This window comes from Vicugna pacos, chromosome 1 (assembly GCF_048564905.1).
Source record: "Vicugna pacos chromosome 1, VicPac4, whole genome shotgun sequence".
Lineage (NCBI taxonomy): Eukaryota > Metazoa > Chordata > Mammalia > Artiodactyla > Camelidae > Vicugna > Vicugna pacos.
The window spans coordinates 55,133,429-55,153,856 of NC_132987.1; the positions used below are offsets into that span (position 1 = coordinate 55,133,429).

Sequence of the window (20,428 nt, forward strand, 5' to 3'; positions counted from 1 at the left end):
TACTTTAATTTTAGTTCTTTTATTTAAAGAGTTTGGCCCAGCTCTCTTCTAACACTGGGGGGAAGGCAGGCCAGCCGATGGAATTCTGGTTTAGTCACTCACCCGCTCTGGGCCTGGGCTAGTTACTGAAGCTCTGTTTCCTCCATTGGAAATGGAGACAGCATTCCTTGCCTCATAAAAGCCTGTGAAGAATAAATTAAGTAATTTAGTACATAAAGTGGTACGTAGTAATTGCTAAAAAATTGTAAAGAAAAAGAAAAAAAAAAGAAAGGAACACCAATGAACCCTTGGTCTAGGACAGGAATCCTGTAATGCTGGGGCCAGTTACCACAGATAAACCACAAGGGGCAGGGTGGAGTGGCCGGGGAGGAAATAATCCAGGAAGTCTCCTCGTTTTAGCGGAAGTTCTTACTGTATTTTGGGTGCCTTGTCTTCTGATCAGACTGCAGGGCTCAGCAAACTTGTAGAGACCCAGATGCTAGAATGTTTTATGCACAAGGATCGATGAGAGCTCTTAGCTTGCTTAGGTCCCATATCCAAATGCAGTCAGAAGAGTTGCTCATACCCCAGATAATGTGGAATAATGGATCCAGAGTTAACAGGATTATATTTTACCCCAAAGTTCCTGTGTGACTTGTGGTCATTGCTCATTTAAGCCAGAGACCTGGGGCCAGGGATAAGCTAACCCATTCTCTGACCTAAAACTGAGCCCTTTAGTGCTGGTGTTGCTAGGAGGATGTTTACATCTGGGGATGGTGGGGTATGGAGTTCTTAGGATATGTTCTTGCCTCATTTTATGAACTTCTTTGGTTCTTGATAGAATCTCTAAATCCTGGCTCTGGTCTGAGGTCAGGGCCTTATACATTGTATCTGAAGTAAATGCTTGCTGGAAGCACAATGGTGTTCATGAGGCCGAGGCAGCTTCTCATGTGTTTGTTCTCTTCCCTAGAGTCATATTCTGGTGCTTCTGGGGTTGGACTGAGCACGGAGGAGGGAGGGGATTAGCTGAGGAGCTGCCAGGGGCTCTATGGTGAGGGGACAGTGTGGGCAGGAGTGATGGCAGGGAGAGACCAAGCAGAGAATACAAGGAAAGAGCAGGGAGAAAGTAGTGAAACCACATCTTGATATCAAGCCAATGACCTTAGCTGGGTAGGCGGGAAGTCCGGGAGCAGAAGACACATAGATTACAGTGGAGTTCTGAATTAAATGGGTGCTGTATTAAAACTGCAAGGAAGTGGGGGAGGGTATAGCTCAGTGGTAGAGCCCATGCTTAGCACACATGAGGTCCTGGGTTCAATCTCCAGTTCCTCCATTTTAAAAATGATAAATAAATAAATCTAATTACCCCCATCCCCACAAAAATAATTAAAAAAATAAAATGAATAAATTCAACTTCAAAAAAAAACTGCAAAGAAGCACATTAGTATACGTGGCGCTCAGGGACAGGGGGGCTGCAAGGAGTCTCTGTGATCAGCTGAATGTTTAAGACTCATAGAGTGAAAGGAAGAGTTAGTATAAGCCACTTTAAAATTTTATTTATTTATTTTTTATTGAAGTATAATTGATTTACAATATTGTATTAGTTTCCGGTGTACAGCATAGTGATTCAGTTATATATATATATATATATATATATATTCTTTTCATCATAGGTTATTACTAGCTTTGAATATAGTTCCCTGTGCTATATGGTAGGACCTTGTTGTTTATCTATTCTGTATATAGTAGTTTGTATCACTAATCCCAAACTCCTAATTTAGCCACTTAATGGAAAAGTCTTGCAGTAGGAAAATGTGTAGTCTCTACAGCGCTGTTGTTTATTTCTCATGTTTCTGCAAAGTACAAGTTACACTTGCAGTCTAGGACTGTCCTTTCCAGTTGCTTCATCTATCAAAAACTCAGCCACAAACTTTGGAAGTTTAAAAAAAATGCTTTGGAGCAGGAACCATGGGTGGCTAGAGCCTGATCACAAAGCCGTGGGCTGGATCCGGGGAGGGGCCCCTCTAGTCTCACCGTCAGCTCCCTTGGGCTCCTGTGGGTTGGAGGTGGGTGGGGCCCCTGTAAACAGGGCTCTACAGGGTTTTATGGAGAGAATTCAGGGGCTGTCACAGGAATGAAAGCAGGAAGTGCAGGTGAGCCTCACAGCCACTGGAAAGCCACCAAACATCTGTCTTTTCTGGGGCTGCATGGTTTCCTGCCTGCCTCTCCCCAAGCCTCTGCCCTGTTCTCTGAGGAGACCAGCTTCCTCCCCTTCTGCAGGGCCCAGAGCCCCATCACATGATCTTGTCTCCGGCATTGGTTTCTCACGTTGTGCCCATTACCTTTCCTTTTCGCTCTCGGATCTACCAGCAGCTGACTACAGTTTTTTTTCATAGTTGCAGTAGTGAAAGTGTCTGATTGGTCCCACTCTCTTATTTATTGGTGAATTGCTTATAAGTCAAAGTTCCACCCTTTGTCCATCAGGAGAGGCCCAAGTGTGTGAGTGCATGGTAGGCAGGTAGAATGACTTGCTTATTTGAGTAATATGGGAGGTCCGCAAGCCATCTCCCAAAGGATTTAAAAAGGACTAATGGGACCCCGCATTTCCTCATTAGCCTGCAGATTGCTGTGGCTGGAGTGCAGGGTGCAAGGGGTGGAGTAGCTAGGGGGCTGGTCAGCTAGGAAGGGTCCCCAGGGTCTTTTGCTGGGTCACAGGGCCACAGAAATCCATTCAGTCTATTTAGACAGATTACTTGCTGAATTATCCATTCCTCACTGAAGCTTTGGCCTGGAGCAAAAGGCAGGTTGTGAGAGGCTGGCTAGGGAGAGATTGAGAGTGGGGGCTTCCTTCCTGTTACAAAGCAGGTGGGTCAGCAGCCCTGCAGTCCCGCTACCCCAGGGGCACGTGGCTCCTGTTCCCTGGCGAATGCTCCTTACTGGCAGGTTCCCAGGTGGCAATCAGCTCAGCTTCCATTTGCAGGTAGAGATCTCTTCCTGGCCTGGCCCACTTTCCCCACAGTGGCTCTGGCTCCTGGTGGTTTGTTGGCATTAATTATAGACAGCAGCAAAGTGCCCAGATGCCACAAGCGACTTTTTATTTTTCCATCTCACCTGATGCCTTTGTTGTTTGCATTGTTCTGCCCTGACTCTTTGTGAGACCTTGACATTTCCACCCCCTCAAATGGCTCGCTTCAGCTCCAGATTCATCTGATGTCATTTCCCATCAGCATCTGTGCTCTAACTGGACGGCTCTTGCTTCTCTTAGCATCTCAGGGCCTCTTTCTCCTGGACACTGTCCTTGTGCATTACCACTGTCCTTGTGTATTACCGCTCTGTCTCTCTTCCTTAGTGGATGTCTTGCTTTTTCCCCCTTTACCTGTTCTTCCTCAGGCACCACCCCTCCCCAAGCTTGATGAGCTCATTTTCTCACCATAGATCTTATCTTAGACTTGGGGCTGAGTGTGAGCATGAAACATGAAAACCCAGACTCCCAGAACTCTCTACCCTCACTTCCACTAGAAACGCATGGTGAGCAAGGGTGTGGGTGAAGGAGGGACTCGGGGAGGAGAGGAGTGTTAGAAGAATGGGCATAGTTCTCCGTTGCTGGGAGTTTATGTGGTACAGTAGTTCTAGAGAGCCCGCCAAGACTGTACAAAAGCCTGAGAAACTTGGAAACTCTTTGAGCCTGCTGTTTGACTTCTAAGACTGTGTCTTAAGGAAATAACCATGTATTTTCCGCACAGATTAATTTTAAGTACTATTTGTAATTTGCAAAAAAAGTTGAAGATGACTTAAGTGTCTAGGGCATATAATCTAGCCATGAAAATGATGCTGCAGAAGACCATGCCTAGCTGTATCGAATCTTCATAAAAAATCCGGATAACAAAATAAAACCAGGATGGGTGAGTTATCTGTAGTTATCTTGGTTAGTGAACAGTGGGTAATTTTTCCCCCTTTTTTTGACAATTATGTTTTCTAAAATTTCCATATTAAACAGAAGTTTCTTTGGCACTAGGAAAAACAATAATTACTTTAAAAACAAACACTATCCACCGAGGCAACTATAATATTATATAGGTTGAAAATTTAGGTTTAGTTAGAAGTGCTTCCCAAATAAAGTAGAAATTGTATTCACATTTGTAACATTATAAACAATATACAATAGGTGAAAGGGAGACTGTGAGCAAGCCTGATGTATTTGTTGATGGAAATCAGTTACCCACAAGCCTTAGCTAAACCCAAGACTTAGGGCTGGAACTGTTCCTTTCTTATTGCTTTTCTTAACCAATAATAGCAAGTGGCACAGGATTAAGTGATTGTAGTAGTTTGCTTTGCTTAATCTGCAGCTCACTCTGAAATTGCTCGGGCCCAGAAGGGGTAGGCCTGGGTGAACAGATGGCCAGGTTGAGCCCTGGGAAGGAGGCTGGGGTTCTGGAAGGGGCTCTGAAGTGGCAGGAGTGACCCAGGCCAGGAGTGGGAGGAGCAAGGGTGTTTACCCTTCTGCATGTATTAACATACATGCCTCTGGTGCTCAGCTGCCAACCTGGCTTTGTTGTTTTTTTTTTCTTTTTCCTGCAGGCAGAGTAGAGTGAATTGTGCTGAGATCTGCAGAGAGCAGCCCAGAGACAGAAGTGAAGTCATGGAGCCCAGCTGAAATGAACTGGCCCACCTGAGCCTGCCCAAGCCTTGGTGCAAGGTCTCTGTCCCAGCGCTGAGGTAAGAGCCCTGGAATGCCAGCTTGAGGACAGAGAGGGCAGAGTGCCTCCTGTTGTAGGGGGACAGAAACCTCCTCCTCTCAGGCTCAGGAGAGAAAAGGCAGTTGTTTCTGGTTTAAACCATCTGCTTCCATCTCCACCCAATCGGAGGCAAGGTCATTTAGTGGCCAAAGAGGCTTTGATTTTTCAGAGCGGGGCTTTTGGAATCTTAACAGGAAGTTGTATTTTCTCAATTGCTGATAAAACTTGAACTCCAAAGGGAATGTATTTATCCTCCAGGTAAGACTGCATCAGATTCAGATGACTACTTAATGCTGGTGTACGTGCTCTGTTCTGCAAGGGAAGTCGAGCTTTTAGGAAACATACACACACACTCTCTCTCTAACTGCAACCCAGGGAAGACAGAGTGAAAGAAATTCCTGTTGAGGGGAGGAGGTCATAGCTCAGTGGTAGAGGGTAGGTTTAACATGCACGCCAAGGTCCTGGGTTCAATTCCTAGTACCTCCATTAAAAAAAAAGAGAGAAAAAATTATGTGGGGAGGTAATTGCAAAACATTCCACTAAGTTCACTAAGAAATGACTTGTGGACTGAAATGCACAACCTAAAAGTTGAGAGTTATGGTTTATTCGGCATATTTCATTAGGACTCGAGCCTGGGACACAGCATCTCAGATCACTCTAAGAGGCTGTTCCGAAGTGACAAGATAGAAGCCAGGATATATGAGCTTTTGCAACAAAGCCTAGGTAGTCGGAATATCAAAAGATTACTGTTAACCAGATATCAAGTTAAGGAACTTAGTCCTTTTCTGTGTATGGGAAGGTGCAAAGGTCTGGGCTCATTGAAATCATTCCTTTGATATGCACCTAGCTATCTAGGGCCAGTATCCTGTTCTTCCACATCCTGAGTTCCCTGAGCTCACTGTCGGGGGTTGGGAGGGCTGGGGCTGGGTGGCTGTACCACAGCATCCTTTGTTAACTGATGTGGCTGGCAATATTTTTCATTCACAGACTTTACCTAGATATGTTCTGATTATAAAAGTAAAATGTGCTCACAGGACATTCGGAAAAACACTGGTGTAGCAGAAAAGAAAACGTGCCTGAAATCCCACTCCTGTTACCAGCGCTTTAGGTAGTTTTCAGTAAGTTTACTCTTTAAGCTTCCGCAGCATGTAGGCTCTTCCTGCGTGAAGGAAGAGAGGTGAGACAGAAAGAACACTCAAGTGGGAGCGGGGAGAACTCGCTTCTAGTCTGCAGGATTTCCAGAGCTGATGTTTAAATATTCAGGAATTTTGCAAACTGGTTGTTAAAAGTTGTTGGCAGCTTGAGTTGGCCATGGTGGGAAAACTGACACCACAGAAATTAGCCGATGCTCTGTACTAGGGCTTTTTTGTTTTGGAGATTCAAATTACCAGCACACCAGTGGTTCCAGTGCTAACTCTGCCACCGACAGGCTGCGAGGCATGAGGTGTGGGACGAGTCACTCCACCTGTGCATCCCTCCGCTTCCTCTCCTTTGAACAGGGGGTCCCACAAGACTGAAAATGAAATGTTTTGCATGTTGTGAATCTCCCTGCCTGTGGAAGGAAGGGCTTTGACTGATTGCTAAGCCTTTGGTTTATTGATGGAGAAAAGCTGGCTGGCATTTCTCCCTCTGGCTCTCCCTTCTTGGGGAATCTGTGAATTACTGACACCCTTTCACAAGGGCAGATGAAAACTCTCCATTTACTGACCGACATCTGGGGCAAATTTCCTTCCTGGAGAAATCAAGAAGTCAGAAAAGTGTGAAAAGGAAGCCCCCCCCCCCACCGCTGCTGCATGTGAAGCCAGGACTGAAATGGGAGCTTTTGACTCACAAGCACCAACTGGGGGAGGGGGGCACTGTCGGAGGGGTAGGGGCGCTTCCTGCCAAATGTGAACTTTAAACAAAAGCCTCTTTCTTCAAGGCTGTCAGCAGATTAGAGCTAATTAAATTAGCATCACGGAGCCCCAGCCTCTGCCCTCTTCCTCTGCTTTCTGAACCTTCTGGCTCCTTCTCCCCACCTCCTTTGTGTACCCTGAAGGAGGGGATGGGGAGAAGGCCAGGCATCAGCTAAATACTGGTCGACTGTGCAGATCTGGAGTTCAGAAAATTATAAAATTGGAAGGGGCCATCCGGTCTCACACTTGCATTTTAAGAAGCCAGGTCACACCTTGGTGATTATCGGTCCCTGAGGTGAAAGTGTGTTTCAGGGGAGGGAGGGACACAGGATGGCAGGATGGGCCCCGCTCCGAGGCCACCTGATCACTGAACCTTTGCGTGTGACTGGCTAGGGGACCTGGGAGTGTCCTCCAGGGGCCAGCCCTGCCTCCCCCTCCCCAGCCCCTGCCCTGTATCTGCTGCCTCCGCCCCAATGCACTTCATGACGGGCCCCTCTAGTGTGCTTGGAATTAAGTCCTCTTCCTCATCCAAGTCAGTGAAACCAGTGGAGAAGATCTTATCTGAGGACTTTCAGATATACTTCTGAGGAAGGGACGGGAAGGGCATTGATTGCATTCCGGGGCTGTGCTTGTGTTCCGCCTGCCTGAACTCATTTAATTCTGCAATGACCTAATAAGGTGGGTATTTCTATCTCCATGCGGCTGATGTGGAAATTGAGTCTCAGAGGTGAAAGAGACTTACTTGCCCAAGATTTCACAGTTCATGAGCAACAGAGATGCAAACTAAGCCTGTCTGTGACCTCCACAGCTTCTCAATGTTACTGAATGCTCTCTACAGCCAATCCTTGCCCCCGGAGCGAGAGTTCCCAAATCCAGCTCCCCCAGACAGGGCCCTTTCCCTCGGGGGAACATCCTTCCATCTCAGAAGCTGTGTGAACAGCTGCAGCTCAAAGTGCTTGGAGCTTTACAAAAGGCTGCACTGTTCCCTTCAAATCCCAAGGGCTGTTCCTCATTCAGTAAGACAGCTTCAGAGCGGGCAGCACCCATGGCATCCTTTCGAATAGTCCCCTCATTCACGGGATGCCCCAGGCGGAGAGGCCGCTGCTCCTGGCCCCAGGCCTCTCAGACAGTGAGAAGCAGAGGTCTTCTCAGTCTCTGCGTGCAGCGCTCTTTCCAGGGAAATGTGCAAGTTACATCTGTCTGGTTTTCCTTCATGTTTAAGTAAGAGATTTTTCCTTTGGTGGGAGGGGTTTAATTCAGTTTTATAGATATTTCCTGAAAGCCTACTCTGTACCCAGCCAAATATCCTGACCTGTTCGGGCAAGAGATTCTGGCCCAGCCTTGGGCATATGGATGTGACAGGGGACAAGGAGAGGAGCTGCCTAATCAGGGCTGTACACGACATAGCTTATCCTGTAAGCGCTCAGCTCCAGGCTTTCCTGCAAGAATTCTAAAGGGAGAAATTATGTCTCAAATTGCTCTCTGTGTCCCAGAGTTCCCAGATCCCTGAAAACAGGGGAACAAAGCAGCCAGTGGTGGTCAGGGTCTCTGGAAGACCCCTGCAGAGGGGTAGGGCCAGGAGAGGAGGCAGAGTGGCTGAGAGAGTGATCAGGGCAGGCACTACCAAGCGGAGTGGGTGTGTTCGCCTGTGGGGCTGGGGCTAACAGGGGAGCCGAGTGTACAGTTTTGGAGATAATCTAAAGTTGTTTACATCTGCGGCACCTGATCAACTTCAGAAGGAGAAAAAGCTCACTTTGGCAGGGCACTCAGAATGTGAATCAGGGCTGAAAGCTAGCTGGTTGGCCTTCGAGTCTTACGTCTGAGGGAAAGGAAGCCCAGGAAGGTGATGGGCTCTGTCTCCACACATGTGGAACTGGAGTCTGTTCTTCTGAATGTCTGGTCAGGGTCCTTCACACCAGCCACTCTGGCTGCGGGAGGAAGAATGTTCTGGGGAGAAGGTACAGTCCCCTCTCTGCCTTAGCCTGTCTGGCCCAGTACCCGTGATGGGCTGGGTTTGACTGTTGGAGGAATTTGTGGAATGGCAACCTGGAAGGGAGAGAGTGTCATCACAGTCATGCTGGAGATGCCTTAAAATCCCAGTGATGCCAGCCCTTTACCTCCTCCTTTCAGATCCTTCCTAGAGGTCTTGCCTGGGCCAGGGGCCATCACTTGTGGCTTTCATACTGGAAAGTCACTTTTGTGGGAAGGCGTCATGACACAGAGGAAAGAAAAGTGTGTTAGCTTTGAAGACATTTGATCTGAATTTGAGCCTGGCTTAACTGTAAATACATAGCCTTTCTGACTCAGTTTCCTTGTGTGTAAAATGGGTTGAATAATACCTCCCTTAAGTGAAGATTAATAATTATTTCTATAACATTCTCTCCACAGAGTTGATGCTTATTAAATGGTGCCCATTATTTTTTTTCCCATGCCGCTCTTGAGGTATAACTGACAGACAAAACCCTGCATATATTTAAATTGCACAACTTGATGAGTTTTGTCATATGTATACACTTACGGAATTCTCCCCGCTAGTCAAGTTGATGAACATAACCAGTATCCCACAAAGTTTCTTCCTTCACCTTATCCCTCCCTTCTGCCGCTAGCTGTGCCCTGCCTCCCGTCCCTAGGCAACCACTACTGTGCTTTATTGCTATAGATTGGTTTGCATTTTCTACAACTTTACATACATGGCATAGCACAGCGTATGCTCCTCCTATACTCAGCATAATCATTCTGATATTCACCCATGTTTGTGTATCAAAAGTTCATTCCTTTACTGCTGAATAATGTCCCACTGTATGGAAATACCGCTATTTGTTTACCTATTTATCTATTGACAGAGTTTTGTGGTTGTTCCCAATTTTGGCTGTTAAAAATAAAGTCACTATAAGCAGTTGTGAAAAAATTTTTGTGGGGACATATACATTCTTTTCAGTGAATACCTGGGTGGAGAATGGCTGGGTCATCTGACAGGTGTATTTTTATTTTTAAGAAGCTGCCAAACTTTTTCCTAGAGTGGTTGCACCAGTGTATATTCTCACCAAGAGCATATGACAGTTGCAGGTGCTCCACTTTCTTGCCAACACTTGGTGTGGTCCATCTTTTAAATTTTAACTATTCTAATAGATGTGTGGTGATATCTCATGGTTTTATTTGCATTTCCCTGAAGATTAGTAATGTTGACCATCTTCTCATTTGCTTATTTGACATGTGCAAATCTCCTTTGGTGAAGTGTCTGTTCAGAACTTTTACACATTAAAGAAAAAATTTGGATTGTCTTATGATTGGATTGTAAGAGTTCTTTATATATTCTACAGATAAATTTTTTGATTGGTGATTTTGCAAACATATTTTCCAATTCTGTGGCTTGCATGTGGTGGGAGACAGTAACACATAAGTTTAATCACTGCAGTTTAGTTGAACGAGTGCTGTGCACGGGAAGTACAAAGGAAGATCAGTAATCTTAGGATGGGAGTCAGGGAAGCTTCTTGGAGGTGATGGTATGTGAATTGGGTTTTAAAAAAAATTGTAAGTTAGCTAGGCAGGGGAAGGGCAGTCTAGGTAGAAATTTCTTTGTGCGAAGGCACAGAGATATAGAATATCTTGGTGCATGCCAAATTGTAAGTCATTTGATTGGAGCTTGGGATTTTGGAGAAGGATGTGGTCTGGGATCCCAGATGGCCTGCTTACTGGCTGTGCACCTCTTTTATTTATTTGTAACTTTTTATTTGAAAAAATTATAGATTCTTGGGGAGTTGCAAATATAGTGGAGAGGTCTGGAGTATCCTTCATTTAGTTTCTTCCAGTGGTTTCATCTTACACAGTTACAGTACAATATCAAAACCAGGACTCTGAGGTTGCTACGCTGTGTGTCAATTTCTATGTCATTTTCTCACATGTTTAGATTAGTGGAGCCACCATTGCAACAAAGATACGGAATATTCCATCCCCATGAAGGTCTCCCTCATCCTCCCATTCATTGTCACACAGCCCAGCCCTTTCCCCTTTTCCTCATCCCTATAATTTTGTCATTTTGAGAATGTTCTGTAAATAGAGCCATACAACATGCAACCTTCTGAGGCAGGGCTGTTTTCACTCATAATGCAGTTGAGTTGTTTTCACTCATCATAATGCACTTCAGGTCTAGCCAAGTTGTTGAGAATATCAATATTTGCTCTTTTTTTTTTTTAATTGCTGACGGATATGCCATGGTATGGCTGGACCACAGTTTCACTGCTGACCTATTGAAGGACATTTTGGTTGTTTCCAGTTTTTGACTGTTACAAATAAAGCTGCTATGAACAATCGTGTACAGGTTTTTGTGGGAACATAAAATTTTGTTTTTCCGGGCTAAATGCTCAGGAGTGCAATTGCTGAGTTATATGGCAAGTGTATTTTTAACTTTCAGAAACCGCCAGACTACTTTTTAGGGTGGCTGTACTGTTTCATGTTCCCACCAGCAATGTAGGAGAGATCTCCTTTCTCCTCCTCGCCAGGTTCGGGGTGCCGTAGTTTAATTTTAGCTGTTCTAATAGGTGGTCTTAATTTGCATTTCTCTAGTGGCTATTTGTGTGACTCTTACCCTGTCTGCTCTCAGGATGGCTGTATGAATCCAGACTCAGCCTGGACTTTGTAAGTGTGAGAAGCAGAAGGACCTCGTGCTGACAGCCCCCTCCCACTGTTTCTGGAGCTGCCTTGGAAGTCTGACTTCCCGTGTATTGGGGGATCCAGTTAGCCAGTTACATGATCTGTCTTCATTGTCCTGGGTCCAAAAAGTGGTATGTTATAGAGCCAAGTATTTTTCCAGGGGAGGTTTTTTTTTTTGTTTGCTTGTTTCCCATAGATGAGCAAATAACTTTTAAGTGTTGATGTTTTATGGGGTTGTTGGGTGAGTTCTCCACCCTGTCCTTCCCCGGTGCCAGTGTGCCAGCATCGGTACTTACTGGGAGCTGAGACAGAGACACCTCGGGAGCTGACCCAGGATGCCTGTCCTCAGTGTCTGGAGGTCTGAGGTGCCGAGGGAAGCTGCCATGGCCTCAAGCCCTCCCTACACTCAGGATCCTCTCTTCTTTTCACGTATAGTTGGAGAGACAGCTTTGACATGCTGGGGAAAATAATAATGGTAGCTAAGAATTATATAGTACTTTTTTTGTACCAGGTACTAAATGCTTTCTGTCTATTTATTCATTGAATCCCCACAACAATCCTCAGAGTTAAGTATTATGAATCTCTCCATCTTATGAAAGAGGAAACTGAAACAGTGAGATCTCATAGCTAGCATGTGGCTGCGTAAGTTGGGATTTGAACCCAGATGATCTGACATCCAAGACCGTCCCCTTGGTCATTAAACTATACTGTTTCAGTGCTGGGTGGGCAGAACCTGGCGTGCTACTCACCTTGCTATGTGAACTTGAAGGGCCTCAGACTCTCCCCTGAGGAGCCTGAGGGAGGAGAGGGAGGAGGGCTTGCCACGGGCGTTCTCTGGGGCATCAGCACTTTGTGATGCTGAGATGGGAGACTGAGTAGGTGGGAAGAGATTTCTAGGGGAAACAGGGAGGTTAGTTCCTTGGAGGCCGGCACTGGCATGGGCTGTCCAGGTGTAAGTGGGGCTCCGGCTCTGAAGGCGAAGTCCTGTTTTTTGAGCCTGCTGTGTACTAGGGACTGGCTCACCCACAGAATGGGAAGAGGCTGGAGGAGGACGATATGGAGACTCTGAACTTGGGGGACAGCACGTGACTGCACTGGCTCCCAGACTCTCAACCCCCTGCCTGTGCAGTAGTAACCTTGACCTTGCGCTGTAGGGAGTCCCACCCTACCCCACCCATCAGGGATGACTGGGAAAGAGTGTGGGCTTCCTGGCCTGACAGAGCTGGGTTCCAGGTACAGAGCCTCAGTTTCCTCACCTGTAAATCAGACAGTAACAACACCTAGTGTATAGTTGAGGGGTGGTGTAGTGAGGTCCTCCTGTCTCCAGGGGCCCTCTACAATCACGAACACCAACTACTGAAAGAAAACAAGGTATGTGTATACCATGCCCCAATTCAATCAAAGGAGAGTGTCCATCCACTCATTCAATCAGCTTTTAAAATGAGCACCTACTGTGTGCTTGCTGCTGTGCTAGGCACTGTGAGCACCAGAGCCACAGTCCTTGACCTCTTGCAGCACATGGTCTACAGCAAGAGACAAATATGAATTAGATAGTAACATAACCCAGTGTAAAATCCTGAACTGTGGGATTGCTGTGAAGGAAGTACTGTGCTGTTGTGTGAGTGAGCCACATTCAGCCTGAAAGGATGCTTCCTCCGGGAAGTAATTCTGGCTTAGAGTCTCATTCGTTAGCCTTGATCTACTGAAGAGGACTACATGGAATGGTCTGTAGGATCTTTCTTCTAGGACACTTTCTGCTGTGTCCTTACTATAGACTGACCTGATGCCTGGCAACCCCAGTGCTCTTCCCCTACCCCAGCAACCCAGCCTGTTCTGTGGGGTTACGCGTACCCAACCACTCAGCTGCTGCTGATCCCACGGGGACTGAAACTAAGGTCAGAACCACACCTCACAGGGCCAGGTCATCTTTTCTTGTTGTTATTTTGTTTCTGAATGTGTTCATGACTCAGTCAACTTATTACTCAGCCGAACACGGAACCACCATGGTGGTGGCATTCATCTCAAAGATTAAAAAAAAAAATCTTCATGGAGTTACAATTTATATTCCATGAAATTAACTTCTTTTAGGTATAAATTCAGTGATTTTTAGTACATTTACTGAGTTGTACAACCATCACCAAAATCCAGTTTTAGAACACTTACATCATGTGTTGGGTCATCTTCTAATGGAAAAGGCGAGAAATTATTTTTCCTGGAAATAGTTCCGTAATTATTTTTTGTGGGATTAGCTCTGTGCTCTCAGCAGGAGGATTTCATTAATTAATTCAATTAGTATTTACTGAGAGCCTGCTGGAGCCCACGGCTGGGCTAGGTGCAAAAGGGAATAAAGAGCTGTAAACAAGTGGAGAAGGTAGCTTCCCTGTGGCTGACAAGCCTCTTCCTGAAGACGCACTGTTAATGTAACGCATCTGCATCTGCATGTGTGGGTCTCCTCGCCCCTGCAGGGCAGGTGATTGTTTTCGACCCTGTGGCTCCTAATTGACGAGGCAGGGGCCTTGCTTTTGCAATACCTGATGTTGCACTGAAATTATTGGCCAGGCAGAGGGAGGGACGCGTACTCTCCACCATCTGCAATCAGCTCTAGGCTTTGACAAGCCTGGATGCAGGATCTGGGAAGAGAGGAGATTGGTGTGCTGTTTGCAGTGCAAAGATTCCATAGGCGGAATTGGGGTAAGGGGGCGCTGAAGGGGGCAGAGTTAGGGAGTAGAGGTTCATCAGGTAGCATACAGCTTCGGGGTGCATCTGTGAATGGCAGGGTGTTGCTCGGAGGCTTGGGGGGTGACATGGGCATGTAGGCTTGGAGGCTAGACTGAGGCGCTTGGTGGGGCAAACGTGGGAGATGCTATTTTAAGTCTCCGAGGAGGGGCGTGACTATGCAGAGTGGACTTGGGCGAGAAATCTCGCGTGAGCTGAGAGACGGGCCGTGGGCACAGGTTAGGAGGGCTTGATGTGGGCAGGGGCAGTGGGGCAAGGAAAGAAGTGGATCGGAAAGAAGTGGATCGGAGAGAATATTCTGCCAGACAGGGGAGAAAATCTCTGTCCCAGCGTCTTCTCCCGGGGTCTGTACCCGCCTTGCCCGTCTACCTATTGTCCTTCAACCAAGCCCTCAAACTGCCTGTCTGCAAAGCCAGACTCCACAGCCCCCTGCACCACGGCGTGCTTCCCCCTTGCCTGGCATGAGTTTCTCTCCCCGCCCCTCTCCGCTTGCCCAGGAGGGAGGAGAGACGCAAGAAAGAAGTGGAACACTGTCCTCGTGGAAGGCACTGCCAGAGAAGGTAGTGGTGAGAGATTTCCAGCGAGGGAGATGCCAAATGCAGAGGAGGTGAGTGAGTATGGGCACTGAAGAAGGGCTGGTACCTGCGTGAGGCAGGTGAGGTGCCTCGGGGGCAAAATTTAAGGAGGCACCGGGTGCCAACCCTGTGCTTGCAGAACCCTGAGAGCAAGGGTCCTAGACTAGGTTCCCGGGGAGAACTGGTAATTGGGAGGACGCTGGGGACTTTGGAGAAAGCATTAACTTTCAAAAGGTTAAGGACCGAGTGTGGAAGTGTTTTTTCAGAAGAAAGCCTTCTTAAGGAAGCTTCCTGAAGCTGCGTGGGGGCCCGCCCGGCTGTTTCCTCCCCATCCCAAGATAGCCTCTCACGATCTCCACGGACTCTCAAGGGTTTCTGGAGCACAGTGTGGAGACCACTGATTAGATCTAAGCCCCCACCTTAGCAGAGAATTCTGAGACCCGGGAAAGTACGTGACTTGTCCAAGGCCACGTGGGGCGGAGAGGGCGGCTCGTGACCTTAGGGGTCTTCCTTTCCTTTAATTTATCACCTTCAGTTGTTTTACATTCTCTTCTCATTGTTCCTCTCAATCTCCCCCTGCTTCTGCAACAATAATTGGCAACAGCTGGTACTCAAGTTCTCATCTACAGTAGATGACCGAGGTCTAATTCTGAGAAGTCCGTTGATTGAGTGCCTGCTACCTACTGAGCGTTCTTTTTAGGGGTTTTCCATGCATTATTTTATTCTTACAACAACCTGTCAAAGTACTGGTCATAATTCCATTCTCCTGACGAGAAGGCTGAGGCTCTGAGAGAACGGGTGGCTGGCTTCATTTGCATAGTTACTAACAGGGTGAAGCCCGTGCTCTCCCTCTGCCACCTGTGTCTTCAGTCATTCATACACTGGGTGCCTTGATGCCGGGCACTGGTTTTGTACTGGATACAATACAGTACAAGCAAAGGAGACAAAGGTCCTGCTGAGACCTGCTTGTCCGCTTGTCATCCTCCTTGTGCAGGGGTGGGCTTGCTCTTCCTAAGGCGTCCCTCCTGTCGCAGGTGTGTCTGGGCTGCCTGTGGCAGCTGCCGTGTTTGGGGGCTGTTGCTGAGATGCAGTCCAGAACTGAGTTCACTCCTCAGCCAGCAAGTCTCATGGACTCCTTTCTCTGTGCATCTGCATCCCTGAAACATTCCACTGAAACCACTCATAGGCAGTTTATTCTGCAAGGAACAGTTTCCCCTACATTTCTTAGCTTTTGTGTGTCAACCGTTTCCTTTGGCTACCACCCCTGAGCAGAACTCTGGCTCAGCCACGTAATTTAGCCCTGATAAAGTCAAGTTATTTTGGCCTCCTCTGCCCTTAGTCCCAGGGAGAATTTGGACTCGGTGTTTTTACTTGTCACTTTAGAATGTTTGCCAGAGTTTGTGGAAAAAGGCGTGTATTATTAATGCCCTTGCTGGGAACGGCTGTGCCCTGCCAGGTTGTCATGTGAGCCCTGGGCTGCAGGGCCCTGAGCTCTCCTGGGCCAAGGGGCTCCAGTGGGAAATGTAATCCTATCCTATGGAAACTGCAAACAGCCAACAACGGCAGAGAGAGACTTGGACAGGACGTATCAGAGTCTCACTCCGAAATTCACAACCTCCCAGTGAGTGTCTCATGGGGCTGATTCTAACCCGGTGCTTCAGTGGGACCTGATGTTTTTGAAAGTCTCTTAGCCTGATGGCCTCCTCCCCTGTAAGACAAAAATGAGCATATTAAAGTCAGTTTAGTAATATCTAGAGATCCATCTTGCAGTGAACACTATGCTGGCCACTTGAAATAAGTGATGTAGTTTGATTCTTAAGGACAAGTCTTTGAGGCAGGGCTTGTAATCTCCCTGTTGTGGATGAGAAAACAGCCTCTGAGAGGTCAAATGAATGACACAAGGTCATGCAGGTAGTAAAGAGTAGAGGTGGGATTCGAACCCAGGTCTATGTGGCCAAAAGCTCATGTTCCTTTCAGGACACTGAGCTCCCAGACACAGAATATTTCCCCACTCTCCTCTGGTTTATCCCTGCAGTTGGTCCTAGCTCCTCTGTCTCTCATCTTTTTCTCTTCCCATCGCTCTGGAAACATCTTCTGGAACTTGGTATTCCAGTGGGGACTTGACTGGAGTTCAGTGTCAGTTGGGTCGGGGGTTTGTGGGGTAGATAGTGGGGCTGGAGGCCAGTGCAGGGCTGAGGAGAAATGGTCCCTGGTGCCTTCTTCTCCGTCAACTGAAGTGGCTTCTCTCCACCACTTCATGCCCCATCAAAGCTCCTTTTTAGTGTCTGGAGCTCAACTATGAGTTTAGAGAAAATAATCTAACAACATCACTTGCTTGCTTAGGAACCCTCCATCAATCCTAGTTTCTTTCAGGATAAACTGGGGCAAGATACACTTACGTCTGGAGCAGATAATTCTGTTGAATCTCATTTCCCATCACTGCAGCTCTCATGCTCTCACCCTTCACAGCCTCTCACCATTCCTTGAGCACACAGTCCCGCTTTCATGACTGAGCCTTTGCATTGCCATTTTTTCTGTTGGGGATACTTTTCTCTGCCTGGTAAACTCCTATTCATCCTTCAAAACCCAGGATGAACATGATTGTTTCTGACTTCCCCTAGCAGAGTTAGCACCACCCCAGCCTTTGGTTCTTAATACCTTACATGACCTTTCCACCTATCAATTTATGTGTCTTCTCTTTTCACTAAAGCCTCAGTAATAGGGACTGAACCCTATTTATTTCTATATCACCTGTACTTGGGGCATATTTGTGTGAACAAATGAATGGGGGCTCACTAATAAAAAAACTATTACTTAAGTATGAGTCACAAGTGGCCCCACTTTAACTGAAATGCAAGTCACAGGATTCAGAGAAAGAGACGTGATAGGCTTAGGCCGTGGGGTTGTTGATTGCTGACAGGTGAGCCGGGCAGTGTGGTGAGAGCATTACTGCAAATGAGCCCCACTGCCGAGAGAGAGAGGGGGTCCCAGAGGAGTGAAATGATAAGGCCTTGTGGCTGGGGAGTGAAGCACTGCTTGCCCGGCTCCCCAGGCCAGCTGCTCAGACTCTCTCAGCAGCCTGCTTCCCAGGGGAGGAGCTCCTTAGGGCGGGGCTGGGTGCAGACCTAGAGAAAGAGTGGCCGTTCTGGACAGTCCCAAAAGGAAGGGGAGGGGGTAGCATGCAGGGAAGGAGTAGAAGCAGAGGCAGGAGGAAGTCCAAGGCAACCTTTCTTTGCATAATGTGGTGCTGGGGGCGTCTTGCTGGCCGGGGCGCCTGCCCAGTGGTGGCTCCTGAAGATGCAACGTGAGCTGCGTCCAAGCGTGAGTTTGGAGCCAGGACCTGGGTAGGTAGGTCATTCTGTGCCACTGGGCCTCCTGCCCATTTAATTCCTCCTTCTGTTGCTGCTGGGTACAGGCACTTAGACTTTAGAGATGGTCACATCTAAGTTTAAATCCTTGTCTCAGGCACTTCAGCTGCGAACTGTGTGGCACTGAGCAAGAATGACAGGGTTGCCATTTTTACGGAGTCGTTAGGATCAGCGATGATGACACTGTTGATGGGCCTTGGGCCAAGCGGCTTATGGCATTTCATTTACTCCTCTGAATACCCTATAGGTAGATGCTCTTGTCGTTCTGAAGTCACAGGTAATGGAACTGAGGTTCAGTTTTACAGGTAGTGGACCCAGCTTTGCCACACCTAGTCCACTAGGCCACCAGCCTCCAGTTCGCCTAATCTCAATCACCTGGAGCTCTTGTTAAGCATCTGATTCAGCCCAGGTGGTGCAGGGTCTGGGGAGCAGTGGCTAAAACAGGGACCCAGAATGATATTAAGATCTGGCAAGTTCAGGAAACACTATATTGTGCTTTCCTGCCTGTAAGGTGTGACTCACGGCTGGCCCTCAGTAAACATTAGCTGTGAGTGTGATGACATGAGTTGATTAAAAGGATACCTTATCGTGCAAAACTTTCCATCTTTTAAGAATTCAGTAGTCTTGGGGGAAGGTATAGTTTTCAGTGTTCCCTGGGTTCAATTCCCAGCACCTCCGTTAAAAAAAAATAAAGGATTCATTAATCCTAGAACTAGGTCTTAAAGGTAGACGTCAAAGGAAGTAGACTCTGGATCAGTGAGTCTACGTTCTAAAGCTGTAAACTCAGAACTCTCTGCAGATGGAGTGAACTGCCTTCAAAGATCCCTGTTTCTCGTGTTCAGAGCAGTCGGCGACACCACGTATCGGGTGTGCTTCAAGGGGTCTGCCCTCCTCACGCACACGCCGAGGAGGACTCGGGCTTGTGAAGGTTCCTGTGGAGGTGGCATTGGGCAGCTATGCAAAGTCAGAAAGGATCCCAACTCTGGGAGGGAAAGCAGGAAGGAGGGGTGGCAGAGGCTAAAGTGAATAGGTATTTTGGGGCCATCGCTCTCAGCGTCGTATCCTGGGCAGCCTGGGCTGGTCTGCTTGGTCGCTTCCGAGCCTCTAGACTCCCAGTGCTGCGACCAGGGCACTGAGCGCTTCGCGTTTCTCAGGGGCTGAAATGTGGGGGGGCAGATGTCTTTCTGTCTCATACCAGTATCCCTAGGTCATCTTGTCCTTGTAAGTTCTCAAGGCCCATCCTGGGAGCACATATGTGACAAAATGTAGGGGAATCTTGTCCCATCAGAGCCCAAAGGAAAGGCCTGGTCCATTGACCTTCTGTTTCCAATCTCAACCTTGATGATAAAACTCAGCATCAGCTTTCTTGGAGACTAAGAGCAGTCGATATGACCCTGCTGAAAGCTGAAGGAATCCTACTGAATGATTGCCTTGGATGCTTCTGTTTCTAAAAAACATGATAATAGCTGTCATCTTGAATACTGATCGTGAGCTGGGTGCTTCCTTTCCCCATTTAATTCTCCCCAGAACCTGTTAATATAGGGAAGAACACTATCCCTGTTGTACAGATGGATAAACCGAGGCCGCCAAAATTCAGCCAAGTTGCCCTAGGTGACAGAGCTAGCAAGCAATGTAGTTGGACTTCAAACCTAGCTCTACGTGACTCACAAGTTAGAACTTCTTATGCCTGTATAATTTTACCTTGTTGGAATAACAAAGTTTGGCTTCTCTTGATGAGGAAGAAACTTAGGGATTTGTTACCCGAGTGCTAGAGGGTAAAGCTGTGGACAGAGTAGCCCAGGGATGGCAGATCTCAGCGTTCATGTTTGAAGTCTTCCCTAACCTTTATGAATGTGGACTACTGGGACCTTTCTTGAGTCATCTGCCAGTGACTGCAGCCCAGATAGATTTCTAGCTACTAGTGACTCTCAGCGACGCTCCATTAGTCCTAAGGATGGTGGCCAGCTACGTGGGGGAATGCATGCCTGCGAGCGGCTGGGCTCTGTGGCATACATGTTGAGAGCCAGGAATTTGTTCGACAAGGAGTGAAAACAGGTGGGAAGATGCAGTGGGAGGAAGGGAGCAGGAGCTGCACATCATTAAATCAACCTTGCGCTTGAGAGCAGAGGCCACCTGTGTGTATTACCTTGGACAAGACATCTGAGACCCCGTCTCTGCCAACACAAAGAGATTGCCCCTTCTGATGGACAGGTCTGTTGTGTTAGAAAAACAAAAATCATCCAAGAGTGGTGAAAGCATTTGAGGGCTTGCTTTATTTCCCATAACTGAACAGATCTTATTTTTTGATTTTACATCATTCAAGTAGTCCAGTTAAGATGGAGAGTCCTCCACCACACTCTCCTTTCTGATTGCTTATCTGCCATCCTTTCTTCCAGCACTCAAGCCTCCGGTTTGAGCTGGGCACTCTTACTGCCATTCCTCCCCTCTGCTATCCCTGACCACTGATGCAGCCCCCAGTGGCCTGCCTC

At 47.4% G+C, this 20,428-nt stretch overlaps 1 protein-coding gene across 2 annotated transcripts in view; it reads left to right on the forward strand.

The window, feature by feature from the left end:
- The first annotated feature begins 13,849 nt into the window (after positions 1 to 13,849).
- ST6GAL1 (ST6 beta-galactoside alpha-2,6-sialyltransferase 1) overlaps positions 13,850 to 20,428 on the forward strand; it is a 78,614-nt gene continuing 72,035 nt past the window's right edge. For both annotated transcript variants that reach the window (XM_031682701.2, XM_072962568.1), the window contains exons 1-2: positions 13,850 to 13,951; positions 14,494 to 14,603. In XM_031682701.2, the coding sequence (XP_031538561.2) occupies positions 13,882 to 13,951; positions 14,494 to 14,603 (180 nt within the window). In that variant the 5' untranslated portion in view covers positions 13,850 to 13,881. The remainder of the gene's footprint in view (positions 13,952 to 14,493; positions 14,604 to 20,428) is intronic.